A 14,037-nucleotide genomic window follows, 5' to 3' on the forward strand; every position below is an offset into this window, starting at 1 on the left:
ACTGAAAAAAGACTAAAACGACATACACTATTCAGGTTAACGTTTACTATCCCTTTATGGCGGGATGATCAGCAATTTCATTTTTCTTCTTCATTTGGTTGAATCACATGAAACTGTTGCTATTCTACTGTTTTGGACCTTTGAAAATGGCAACTTCATACTAACACTTTTCTGAATTTCCCTTAGTTTATACAGTTAACCCGTCTTACTTTCAAAAGCAGAAAAATGGTTTGAAAGCATTTACATGAGGATAGAATAATCATGATGATGATGATGACGATAACTTTCATTATAAAGTCCTTTCACGTGTATTACTGCGTAACAGTGAGTCTTCTAGCAGAAGCAATTAACAACACTGCGTCCTACAAAGACACGTGAAAAATATGGTAGTTTTATTTGGAGTCTACAGGGATGAGTAGAAGGATTTTAGGACATGAATACGGATGGAGCAACAAGCAGGATGAAGGCGGGCATTTCCGGGACAAGTTCGATCCCAGGTTCTTCTCTCCTTTTTTCCTGTCACTTTGCTCTTCCCTGTCCTCCCTCTCCTCTGTCCCTTCTCCTTTCTGCTTTCTTTGTCCCTTGCTACTCACCCCCCCTCTTCCTTTTTACTTGATTTGTGCCTCTAGTTTTTTTAGGTTTTTTTTTGCATCTAATCCTTTTGATCTTTGCAATTTACTGTTCTAGTAAAAGGCAGTTTTTATTCCATGCGTGAGGATTGGTTTTACTTAGTGCCAGGGGGTAAAATGTTATCAGAACTGAAGTTCCTCCCACAAATTCCACATTCCTCTGGGTGCTAGGGAACAGCAGGGGGTAGGATCAGAGGGTCCATAGTACACCTAGGAGCCCAGAGTGCACTGCCTGTTCTATGGTGAGAAACCACGTGACCCTTGACCTTAAGTTACAGGGATCTATTTACTTTTCTCCTCCTAGCAACCCCAGGTTCTGCACATTTCAATTAAACATAGGAATTAGTGGTGACTTTGGAAGATAGTACAGCAGCTAAAGTGAGGCCAGGTGGAAATGAGGCCATGGTTTTGGATTTAGTAGGACTCGGCCTGAATACCCAGGATAACAAACAGCAGACCAGGAAACTAGTATTTCCCTTCTGGTTAAAATGCAAAAGACATAGGTAAATTCATGGTGAAAAAAACTGCTGGGGCCAAGCCAGTTACTTAACAAAAGACATTTTAGAAAAGAATTTCTGACTTCTCCTTTGGCTATGAGTAGCCATTACAAAACACTCTTGATTGAACTAGGCTTCAGTCTAGTTTGAGAACTCCTGTGTTCCTTCTTGATAAATATTTATTATTTGGATCTGCACAGGAGGACAATTCTGCTAACATAAAAGACAGGAATTTGGCAAAGCAGAGTGTCAATACTGAAGAGTGTGAAAGCTGAGAGCTGTTTATTATCGCTTTTCCTGACGTTAGGTCATACGCTCTCCAGGCCCTTTCAGAGCTCACAGAGGGATTCTGGTTTCTGGGTTGCTGTAACTGACACCGCATCTTCTCTGATAGACAAGGGAGGGAGTGCGGGCCGGAAGCACAGCCGGCTGGCTCCCTGCCATTACCTCGGGGGGTCTTGGCTCATCTCTAATGTGTGGGCATCGGTATGTTTCATCTCCATGCCACTTACGTCATTTCCTTCGGCAAGTGAGCCAGAAGCCTTGATTCTCGAAGCATGCCGATTGTAGATCGCCAATGGTGATTCTCCAGCACAGACATATTCTAGAAAGAAAGAAAATCAAAGCTATAAACAGGGGAGAAGCCAGATACTGATCTCTCTTGCTGAACATAGCTCCACGGAGACCAATATTTTGCCTCCAGCCAGTTCGTACCTGATGACACAGAGGCAGCCCAGAAAAGAAACACAAAATAAAACAACCGCAGGCATATTCTCAAGGATATAATAAGAGTGGGGGAGTGGCGAGGCCCTGCTGACCATCCACCTGAGGCTGAATGAGGGTCTATTTCCAGCATCCTGCTGTCCTGCCTCTGCCCCTGTTCTTGAAAGCTCCTTCAGGTAACACCATGTAGAGGAAAAAAAAAAAAAAAAAGAGGCAGTAATAATAGGTAGTAATGGGTACCATAGGGCTATGTGTATACCATACTCCAAAATTATACTGCACAACCGGCCAGAGGCAGGCTTCACAACCTCTGGCGTGATCTACCTCCCTGACCATTGTTCCTCCACAGTCATAAGAACCTACTGTGTCTGAACCACCTGGGAAGCTAGTGACATATTCAGACTTCTGCATCCCAGTCAATACAGTTTTATTTCAGTAGATTTGTGGTAATTATTATGTACACCAAGGTTTAAGAACCACTGTCAATAATCTCCATGACCAGTGTACTGGCAATTAGTCCATTAGGTCTGACTTTGAATCTACAATTGCTTCCTTGTTCAATTATCTTGATATTACTTCCACTGTGGGAACCTCTATTATGTCCAGTCTCCCTTTTGACCTTAAGTATGCTGCTTGTCTGAAAACATTAGCTAACCATTTAAATAGGGAATATTTCTTGCAACCTATTGTGTTTTGATCTGAATTAGCAAACATTATGGTCTTACCACTGACTTCATCCATAGAGAATAGAACCTTTCTACCTCCAGGAAATCTTTTTGCTTTGTTTTCTTAATTTGTTTCTTTATTCATTCCCCATTTTGTTTCAAGAGGTGTTATAAACTTACAAAAATACAGGAAGATAGCATTTATTAAAAGTGAGGGGAAATTGCAAGATATGAAAGCAATCTAAGTGTCCATCAACAGCTGGATGGATAAAGAAGATACAGTATATATTCAATGGAATACTACTCGCCCATAAAAAAGATTGAAAATTTGCCATTTGCAACAGTGTGGATGGGCTTGGAGGATATTATGCTAAGTGAAATAAGTGAGACAGAAAGACAAAAATGTATATCACTTATATGTGGATCTAAAAAAAATACAACAAACTAGTCAATATAGCAAAAAAGAAACAGACTCACTGATATAGAGAACAAACTAGTGGTTACCAGTGGGGAAAGAGGAGGGGGCAGAGGCAAGATCACGGAAAGGGATTAAGAGGTACAAACTATTATGTATAAAATAAGCTACAAAGATATATTGTACAACACAGGGAATATAGCCAATATTTTATAATAAACTATAAATGGAGTGTAACCTTTGAAATTGTGAATCACTATTATACACCTGCATATTGTGTATAATATATGGTATTGTACATCAACTCTACTTCAAGAAAAAAGTGAGGGGCAATTGTGTGATTCTGCTTCTATGAGGTACCTGGAGTAGTCAAATTCATGGAGACAGAAAGAATGGCAGTTGCCAGGGGTGCTGAGGGAATAAGGAGTTATTATTTAGTGGGCACAGGGTTTCAGTTTTGCAAGATGAAAAGAATTCTGGAGACAGATAGTGGGGATACTTGCATAACAATATGAATGTACTTAATACCACTGAATTGTACACCTAAAGATGGTTAAGATGGTAAATTTTATATTATGTGTATTTAAGCACAATTTAAAAAAAAAGGGAGGGGGAAGAAGCAAGGAAAATAATATGGAGACTAGGGTAGGGTAGGTACAGCTCAATGGTACAGCGCATGCCTTGTACGCATGAGGTCCTGGGTTCAATCCCCAGTACCTCCACATCCACACAAAGAAATCCTTTTTGGAGGAAAATATCATCTTTGGCCTCAGACTATTTATGTATGTGTATATATATATATATATATATATATATATATATATATATATATATATATATTTTATATAAAATAATATGGAAAGACTAAGTGGAGCCAGGACCGAGACTGAAAACTATTCCATCGTCATGCCCCCTCCTCCTCACCACTCCATCTGTGCCGTCCGTATAATGCTCAACTCTTCAGCAAATGAGTACGTCCATGAGTGACACAATCCAGGGTCCATCAGGAAAAAACAGGTTCAAGAAAACTGCAAGTATTCTTGATTCTAAAACCAGATAATGATTTCTCTCCGGAACTTTGTACAATGGGCTTCACGAGGTGGAGTCCGATTCTGATCCTCTGTCTAGGCTATTCTATTGCTATTCATTTCCCTCCTTGCCAAGGAGTCATTATTCCTTATTCACCACTTGACCAGGTTTGAACCTGTGACAAGATTTTGTTACTTTTATCAACTGGTCTATTATCTCCTCTTGGGCCTGAGCCACACAAAACAAAAGACAATGTTGTTGAGAAATAACATGTTAGACTAATTTGTTTTGGTTGTAAAGATTTATGAGAGCAGAGAGTGATAGGTTAGTGTGATGGAACAGATGTTCTACCCCTGCAGTGACATTTAATTCAGTCACTCATGAGCCTTCACTTGCAAGACTAATTCCAGCAGAGGTGACACGTGTGCCCTCATGCGAGGTTTTCAAGGGGCTGGAAGGCTGTAACAAGACCCGATGATAAATGACACCGTATCCCTGTTGAGTGGAACAAAAGTGTCTGGAGAATTGCCTTAAGCATTGCTATTTATGCCAGCCTGACTTAACATCTTCATTAATAATCTTCCTGAAGACGGAACAGAAGGATACTTGGGAAATTGGCTTGTGAAACCGTATTTGGAGATGAACACCAGGAAAATGGGAGGAAATGGAGTGGGTCTGGACGCTGGCACGGAATAAAAGAAAACAGTACACACATTACAAACACAACCTTTTGTGGAGCCGTCATTATAAATAAAAGTATGTTTTGGTCAGAACTGTGTTGGAAGTAGGGGTCGTCCAGTGGATTCCAGAAAAGAAAAAAAGGGAAGGATGGGGTGGAGGATTAACATTTATGAAGCAACTACTGGGTGCCAGGCAATTTACATGAGCTCACTGAGTTCTCACATAACCATCTACTGTTTTACTCATTAACTCAAAGATAATAAAATCCCGGGTTCTCTGAGAGGCCACACAGCTAGTCAGTAGCTGAGAAAGGCCTTAAACCCAGGTCTGCCAGGTGTTAAGATCTAAGTTTTGCATACCCACCTTGCTGCCTCCCAAGAATTGCCTCTGTTCAGCCACATCCAAGCATTCAGAAGCCTGCAATTTATAAACTGATGAATGCCTGCACTTATACTTAATTTTACCCCACAGCATTATATAGCTGCACTTTAAAAGTCTATGGTTGATTGTTTTAAGTAGATGTTAACTTCTAAATCCACACTGGAATCTTTGCACTTACCTCCAAATTTGGTGTCACTTCGAAAAGTCCTGTAGTTTGAGTATGTTATGATTTGAGTAGAGTTGGATTGTCTTGGAGGAGAACTCATCTTTTGGTCACTCTCGGCCCTCACATCCAAACAGTCTCTGACTCCTGTCGGTTCTTCCATCATGGTGTCACTATTACCCAGGACTTTCTTTCACTGAAGTGGCCCTAGTTTAGTGCTTTATTATCTTTAATTCTCCTTCCTTCTATCTATCCTCCCTACAGCCTTCAGAACATGACTTGTTTATTTGACAAAATTTTCTACCATCTCCTGAGTCATTGGTTGAAATATACACTCATTTTTTGAGCACCTACGAATGTGCCAGGTGCTATGGTGGGCACTGGGGTCCACAGATGAATAAGACAAAATAGCTGCCCTCAAGGAGCTCACCTGACTTCACCTAACTAGTTTGACTGCAATACCTTTTCTCATGCTCTGCTCCAGTGGTTCCCTGTCAGCTAAATTAAGCCTAACTCCTTAGCTCGGCATTCAATGCTCTCTGAAAATTGTCCCAACTACCATTCTGTTCCTATAGGTTTGAGATAATTGAATACCTTTACCTCTCTTTTCCTACAAATATCTTCTAGTCCAAATAAATGACATATTAACAAGACTATACTGTATTATTGACATATTATTAAATTAATAACACGAAAATGTCCTTTCCTTTTGCCACTTTCATGCCTCCCAAGGTGGCTTATTATCTTCAAGCTCTTCCTTCTCTATGTTTGCTTATCAAACTAAAACCTGTCTTCCAAAGTCCACGTCAAGCACTCCATCCTCGAAGCCAAATGGAATCATTCAGTCAGAGGTGAACTTGTTTCTCCGGGTCCTACTGCTCTTTCATTCGGCATTTCTTAAGTCCTGAGGCCAGTTGGACTCTGTCCTGTTGATGTGTGTGACAGCTGTGTGTGTACTTGTGTGTGTCTTTTCTTCTTACTAGATTATAAACTACACGTGAATAGGAAGCCTGCCTCGTTCCTTCTGTATCCACTCAACTTTATGCCTTGCACAGAGAAAGTGCTCTCTATTAATTTGCTAAATAAGATTACTTGATTCCATTCAGCAAATATATTGAGCACTTGCTATGTTCCAGGCACTGTAATATGTGCTTGGAATACATCAGTGAACAGAAGAGACAGAGAACTAGAGGTGTCAGGGATGGAGAGAGAAATAATAAACAATAAACATGATAAATACTTTGGGAAAAAAGTATAGCATCTGGAAGATAGCAAATGCATGGAAAGAAGGGAAAAAGGAGCAGAATCGTGGGAATTTGAGTCTGTGGTGAGGATTGTGGGGGAGGTAAGGCAGCAGGGTAAGGGGTGAGGCTAGAGCAAAGACTTGAAGGTAGGAGGGTGCAGGCAATGCTGATAAGGGAAGATTGTTCTAGAGAAAATAGCTGAAGTGAAGGCCCCAAAGTGGGAGCAAATAGCCCAGAGGTCAACATGCAGTGAGGGAGGGGAAGCATTAGGACCAGGGGCTAGAGAGGCAATGAGAGACCAGATCATGTGTGGCCTTCTGGCCATTGTAAGAATTCTGAGTTTTACTCTATGAGAAATAAGTATTCACTGCAGGAGTTTGGAAGGAATAAATTATATGACTTACATTTGAATAAGCTCACTTTGGTTGCTATGTTGAATAGACTTTGTTAGGGGATAAGGAGAGAAGTAGGTGTAGAAGGCTGTGTAGGGGAGAGAGCAGCTGTCCAGGCAAAAGATGACAGAGGCTTGGACAAGGAAGGTGGAGGTGGTGGGAGGTGGTGAGATGGTTAATTTCTGGATCTGCAAGGAAGACACCAGTGTTTCTGGCCTGAGCAACTGGAAGGATGGCATGCCCATTACCTGTGATGGGAAGGATGTGGGTGGAGCAGGTATAGAGGAGTCTCATGGTTGTCCAGAGTAAAAGTGACATTTTCCAACCTCCTTTACAACTAGGTGGAATCATTTGGCTAAATTCTGACCCACTAAATGTAAGCAAAAATGTTGTGTGGGATTTTCAGGAAAGTTGTTTAAAGGGAACTCTTTCATCTGGGAGAGGCTTATTTTGCTTTATCCCTTCCTCCCTTCTCACTGTCTGGAATGCAGCAGGAATGGCTAGAGCTTCAACAGCTATCTTGGGCAATGAGGACAAGTGTCACACCCTAGTGACAGTAGATTGCAGAACTTAAAGGATCTCTTCATTCTGAATTTTGTGAAGCCGCCATGCCTGCCCTGGACTGCCAGCTTCCAAAATTCTTTCATGAAGGATAGAAATAAACTTCTACCCTTGTTTAAGTCATTAACACACCAAGTTATTTAAAGTTACTTTAGTAATAAAATCATCCCAAAAAAGCTGATAAAAAGGACTTTTCAATGTCTTGATCTAGCATAATGCTTGGGTTTTGCATAAGAATTACAATAAAGAATTATATAACTCTAAAAAGAGTGAGGAGAAATCACCTTAGTAAAGTTAGAAACACATACGTGTACACACACATGCATGTGTGTGTGCACACACACACACACACACACTTTTTATTTCTGAGATGAACCATTGCCATTGCCTAGGAAGGACCTTCTTGGTTCTGCAAACAGAACTGACAGCTCCCTCTTCTAGTTCTGCACCTCCAACCCAAACTTCTCTCCTAGTGTCTAAAACGCCTCATAACAGCTTTGCACATTGACCTTGCTCCCATATATCAGTAATTTTTCACATGTTTTTGTTCATTTACTCTTAAAATTAATTTTGAAAAATTATGCTCTCCTCATACTTTAAAAAATTGATTATCTAAAATCATAAATTTCTATGGTAATAAAAGATGAAGTGCTCTGCATATTTGTGAATATTGGTATTTTAATATAAAATCATCATATTGCTTTTTTATGTATTAAATATATCTAAGGGAATCTAAATACCAGAGGCATTTAATGCCCACTCATCACCTTTTTAAGAAAACACACAAATAATTTATTCTTTAGGTCAAAAATTTTAAATTGATTCTTTTCCCTCTAGAACTAGAACTTGTATTTCCACCCTACTTCTCTATTACATTTTATTTTAATGTAACGTATTTTCATATGTGAAATTCTTTGATTGTCACCCTATTATATTTCCCTGCAGCAAAAATAAGTATATAAATTGAAATTTTAATTTAACATATTTTCTTAACATCAGGATCTAAGTAGTAAATACTTTTCCAGCTTGAGTTTAAGATGCAATTGTTATTAGTAACTAATTGATCAAAATACATGTGTATCGCAAACTTGGGAAAAAATTATGCTTAAGAATAAAAATTTATTGGCAATGCATCTATCTATGAGATGGCTGGGAGCATTACAGTACCTCAGTTACTGGAGACTTTTAAGATTTTAGTTGCTCCGGTATTTTTTCACACCGGGGCAACAGACAGTATTGGTGCACGTGGAGCAAGATGCAATATGCAAAATAGGTAAGAGATTCGTCTTTCTTTGGAACAGTGGGAACAGGGTGACTGTGAAAGAAGTAGACAGAAGAACTGGCTTGACTGTCTTGCAAGCACATTCCAGGCAGGTCAGTTTAGGAGCTGCAAATGAATTCTGTTAGCACTGTTCATTCCCGTGTACCCCTTAGAAAGTCTTCGCGTATTCCCACGGGCACATGTGCCTAGTTTGAAACTGCTGACATACGTGATTGCCACTGAGAGCGAGGAGCCTATCTCATTCATCTTTGTGCACGTGTATGTAGCACAGTGTCACTTAAATGAGTAAATATTTGTTGAATGGATACTGAGTAATTAACTTCCCAAACCCAGAGATTCAGTAGCTGCAAAAGTTTATGTAACTGTTTAAAGAAAAAGAGTCCCATTAAATTTTTCATCGATATCTGAAAGAAGCCAGACTGGAGATATGTTGTGAAATCCTTAAACTTAAGTAAAAGCCAAGAGGTTTTAAGGTTATTATAGCAATGGGCTCTCGTGCTGTTCACTCACAAATGACCGGGATCAGGTAAATGACTCCAGACATAACATAGAACAGATCAGACAGCAGTTGTTAATTTCAAGAGGCACAAATAAGAAGTCATTATAAAGAATTTTTCACAATGCTTCTCATTTTTCATGGTGTACACTTGATGCAATAATCAGCACAAGTACCTACTAAGTGCAAAGTGGGGGGTACACGTACCTTGACATGGTGGTCTTTCTGTCTTTCTGATCTTTTGTCAGATTTCCACTCTGGGTCCCGGTGTGTACTACTCACTACTCACTACTGCTAATATTCTTGACTTCTCAATATTACTCAGGTCCTGTCTTTCTTGCTACATGGGTCCAGTCCATACATCCATCCATCCACCTATCCGTCTACTTACTCATCCAGCAAACCTCCCACAACCCAACGAATATTCATTGAGCACCAGGACTGTGCTGGATGCTGAGGGTACAGCAGTGAACGAGGTCAGTGCCCAGAGGCTTGCAGGCTATGGGGGTTACGGACATCTAATCAGGAAATGGCAGTTTAGAGAGAGAAACATTGGGAGAGGGGAAGTAAGAAGGAGCTGTGAAATCATATAGGAGGGGCATGGAAGATGGATTTTTAAACCAAAAGAAGGCATTCAGGAGGAACATCTGTCCAAGTTGAGGTCAAAAGGATGAGTGTGTTAGAGAGGAGTCAGAGAGTCCACGCAACACAGAGGGAAAGCATTTCATTAAAATAAGTAGAAGGAAGAGCATGTGTGTGAAGATCTGTAACAAGAGGGACCCTTTATATCTTCCTTCTCTGTTTTAAGTTTTTAATCATTAGTAACGATCACTTTCTAATATACTATATATTTTACTTAGTTATTTTGCGATTGCCTAGTAGAGAGCAGGAATTTTTATTTGCTTTGTTCATCTCCTGTATTAACAGCACGTGGCATGTATCTTGTGTTTGGGATTCTGAAAGTTCAGACTGAATGGTGCGCCTGGGAGAATAATGGTGGGAAGTGGAGATGGAAAGTGTAGCGGGGGTCAGATCATAATGGGGCTTATAAACCGTGTGAAGACATTCAGACTTAAACCTGAGGGCAATGGGATTTTAAGTAGGCATCTAAGTGTCAGAGTTGAGTTTCAGGAAACTCATTCTGGCTGCACAGTGGAGGAAGGACTGGAGCCAGGCAAGGCTGAGTGTAGACCAGGGAATGAAGATGTGGGTGCCCTGTACTCGGGGAGGAGCTGGGGTGAGCAGGCTAGAACGTACAGGTGTTTCATAGGGAATAGCCAGAGATCACTTTGTCCTTTTTAAGAGGGAGGTGGCTCTGCTCCTACAGACTCATGTGGCTTTCACAGCAGCTCAGAGACCAGTATCAGCAAAAGGTATAAAGAAGTAAGAAGAAAATCATCAGAAATGCTCATGGAGATCTGAACACAGGATGAGATGATGCCACTTTAATATTTGTTGAAATCCCAGCACGGTTTTGGAATCCCACATTAGGTACCACATCTGTCTACTTTCAGAAGCATCAGCTCAGCAATTTCACATCATCCCAATGACAGTGTGTTCTAGTGTCACAAACTCTTCATTTGTATGGTTTTAAGGATAATCTTCATCTTAAAGTTGAAAGGATAAATATCCACCTTTGTGGCAACAAAATCTATTAGAATTTATTTTGAACAAAATAAAATCCTTAAAACTCCTATTGCAAAACCTTTATTTCTCCTTTCATGTGAATAATCAAGTATTACCCACACTACGAACAAAAAACAATCCCTTTGTTCTGGAATAACAACACATCTGGCATTTAATAAACCACCAACACAGGTTTTCAAATTAAATCAAGAGCCTATTCGTCAAAGAGAACCTGGCAGAGCAGATTTGCTCTCATACAAAGCAGCTTTAAACTGTTGTTGTTTTTTCCCCCAATTTATTGGACACTTTCTTTGATTAAAATACTTAGAATGATGTTGATAAACCGAGTCTGGTGTACAAGAAGACTGAGAGTTAATTATACCTTTTAAACCAGTGGAAGCAGGAAGAAAAACAACAACAGGAAAATAGTCCGTGTTTTCATTTTTAATTGCTCACGAAACTGGGAAGCAAGACTCCAGGAGATAATGAAGTCACTGAGTTCTTCCCTAACAAGCCCCGTGGTCTCCTTGGTAACGCTGCAAGAGCCCTAGCCCAGGAGGTCTCAGAGGAACAGATGCTCCTAAACAAGACCTTAGCCCCATGTCTCCTGCCTGTTGGAAGATGTCTTTCTCTTGTTCACTCTGCATCTGCCTGAGACACTGCTCTGAGAGTAAGGAGCCTGGACATCACTTGCTGTCCGTGGGGCAGGCCTGTGTTCAGATCGGGGCCATAGACATGCTGCGTGCCAGCTACCTCACTGTGAACAGCAGGAACTTAATGAAACAGAAAATCAAATTAGAACCTCCTTTTTACAACGTTAACTCTACTCTACCAAAAACACCTTTCATGCTGCAGAAATTATGAGGTTACATGTAATGTTTGCAGTTGCTTGTCTGAGTAGAGGTCATAGGACCATGTGGAAGGAAAATTTGTCCTGGCTCTGTCAACTTTGTATTTATGGTACAGAGTCGTTAAGAATAAAAAGTGGTTAAAAATGCTGGCCTCTTCTAAGTGCTTGTGATAAATGACTAAGAAATAAATGATTACGAACTTCTGCAAGGCAAGTAGAGAAGGTAATAAATATACTGTTTTACGGGACAATGAATTATGAATTATTTTATTCATTGGGTTGCTCTGTCACTAGTTAATATGTAGCTGGACTCTATCAAAAGGAATTAAATTTTAAAATGAACTGAGATTGATTTCTTTTGCAATTGTGATAACTAATATCATATCTGATTTAATGCTTACTTTGTGAAACTGCTGAGCCCACGTGTTGGGGGTTGGAGGGTGGAGGGATAGAGAATAAATTCTCAGTTGTATCTCTCACACGCTCTTGGTCCACCAGAGACACTTGGACTTCTTCCAGCCTGAGGAGAGAGGTGCCAGGTGGAAATGCCTTCACCATCTTCATGTTGAACTTGGGTTGGCAGTTCAGCTAGTGAGTCCGGCCCAGACAGCGGACAATGGGAGAGAGCCCTCTGACCCAGCCTTCACTCCAGCTGCCCTGGCTCTGTCTTTATCTCAGGGCAGAAGCACAGGCTGGGCGTTATGCAATGATCTTCTTATTTATTAGAACTAAAAGAGCAGAGCTAACAAAAGGAGGGAGAGGAAGCCCTCTTCCATCTTATCTCATTTATAGTAAGTCTGGATTGTACAAAGTCACGAACAGGGTGTTCTCAAAGCCACATAATTCCTGGCACATACTCTTGACAGTATTCTCGTTGACCAAATGTGGGTGTGGGTGCGTGTATAATTTGTGTGTGTGTGTGTGTGTGTATAGTCACAATATATTGTGTCTATATATATAGTGTGTGTATAGTTTTCTGAAAGCTCATTTATATTTCAAAGAACAGGTCCTTGGTAGGCTAAAAGGCTATATTTCCAAAGATTTTTAAATATCATGTGTTGTTAATGGTCTTGCTGAGTTGATATATTATGTAACAAATTTTTGTTCCCTTTCAGATTGAAAAGCTAAAGAGTTCTGCCAGTTCCTCATTGACAGCTTAATCCAGAGTGAAGATTTTCTGACCCAGATCACATTCTGCCCAGCCAATCTACCGTTTCTGCAAAGGAGAGACTACACTTCATCATAACAAGCCCAGGTCACGGAGCTGAGAGCAGGGGCCACTCGTGGCAGGACTAAGCTCAGCTCAAGGCCATAGTGGCAGTCCATTTTCAGTTAGTCTGGGGTTGTGGGTTTTAATCCCCAAAGGACACCAGCTCGTGCTGCCTCTGGCGCCCCACCCTCTGCCCTGCTACTCGGAATGTTACTCACATGGTGAGGCCCAGTTTACGTCACTCTTCCTCCAGGAGGTTTTTTTGTTGTTTTGCCTTTTTTTTTTTTTTTTTTTCCCAAGAAACCATCTGCAGAATCTATTTCTCTTTCACCTCTGTCTTCCTATCACATTTTGTTTGTGGCTATCTACCGTAGAATACTTGGCAAGGCTCTCTCACTTTAAACTACTTGCCTATAACCATCCCATCTCCCTTGCTGCAACAGGAGGACCTGGAGGAGAGCCCTCAGTTTCCTGCACATCACAGGTGATCAATATGAATTTTAGAGGCAGTTTGTACAATGCTCAGGCACTTTGGCTCTGGAGACAAAAGACTTGTGTTAATTCCAGCTCTGCCATTAATTAGCTGTTTATTTTCAGGAAAAACACTTTAATTTCCTAATAACAATTTTCCACTTTATGGAAAATAGGTATGAAGATAGTACCCACCTCACTGGGCTATTGTGGAGAGTAAATAATGTAATACATAGAAGCACTTAGCTCGGTGTTTGAATCACAGTCAGTATTGAATGAAGGTTAGTTACAGAATTTGTGGAACTGAATTTTAAAGGGAATTCTCTTTATCTTTTAGGAGTTCTTTCATATAGTTAATAAACGATGGTAGATTGACAAATGTAAAAGCCATCATCTATTTTTTTTGGACAGAATTAAAATCTCATATAATTTTCAGGTCCTCTTAACACTTTTTACTTTTAATATGTAAGGTCCCAATTTGGCTGATAGAAGTTTCATCTTAGCCTAGCCAGCTCTAGGATACTGGAAGAATCTTTATGATACTAAGTGACACTGGTTTGCCGTCAACACTGTCCCTAAAACTTAAAGACATGGACTGCGAGCTTCCAAGAGACCCTAAGGCCACTTGAGCAGGGGACTGATGGAGACAGTATCTTGAATGTGGTTTCTGAGTCCTACATCCCAACTTCTCTTTAGTCATTACCAAAAGGATCCTTCTCTTT

The 14,037-nt window shown here is 40.4% G+C and overlaps 1 protein-coding gene and 1 non-coding gene across 7 annotated transcripts in view; one reads left to right on the plus strand and one right to left on the minus strand.

Annotated features, from left to right (window-relative positions):
• Positions 1–14,037, minus strand: part of PDE7B (phosphodiesterase 7B) — a 290,370-nt gene that overhangs the window by 17,086 nt on the left and 259,247 nt on the right. For 4 of the 6 annotated variants that reach the window (XM_045524587.2, XM_045524588.2, XM_045524590.2 and 1 more), the window contains 2 exons: positions 5,003–5,056; positions 1,639–1,730 (listed from right to left, as the gene is read on the minus strand). In XM_045524587.2, the coding sequence (XP_045380543.2) occupies positions 1,639–1,730; positions 5,003–5,056 (146 nt within the window). The remainder of the gene's footprint in view (positions 1–1,638; positions 1,731–5,002; positions 5,057–14,037) is intronic. The other 2 variants (XM_010965616.3, XM_010965614.3) reach the window with 1 other exon arrangement.
• TRNAT-UGU (transfer RNA threonine (anticodon UGU)) lies at positions 3,579–3,651 on the plus strand. Its single transcript has one exon. It is a non-coding gene; the product is annotated as a tRNA-Thr (tRNA).

Source organism: Camelus bactrianus, chromosome 8 (assembly GCF_048773025.1).
Source record: "Camelus bactrianus isolate YW-2024 breed Bactrian camel chromosome 8, ASM4877302v1, whole genome shotgun sequence".
In the NCBI taxonomy this organism is placed as follows: Eukaryota; Metazoa; Chordata; class Mammalia; order Artiodactyla; family Camelidae; genus Camelus; species Camelus bactrianus.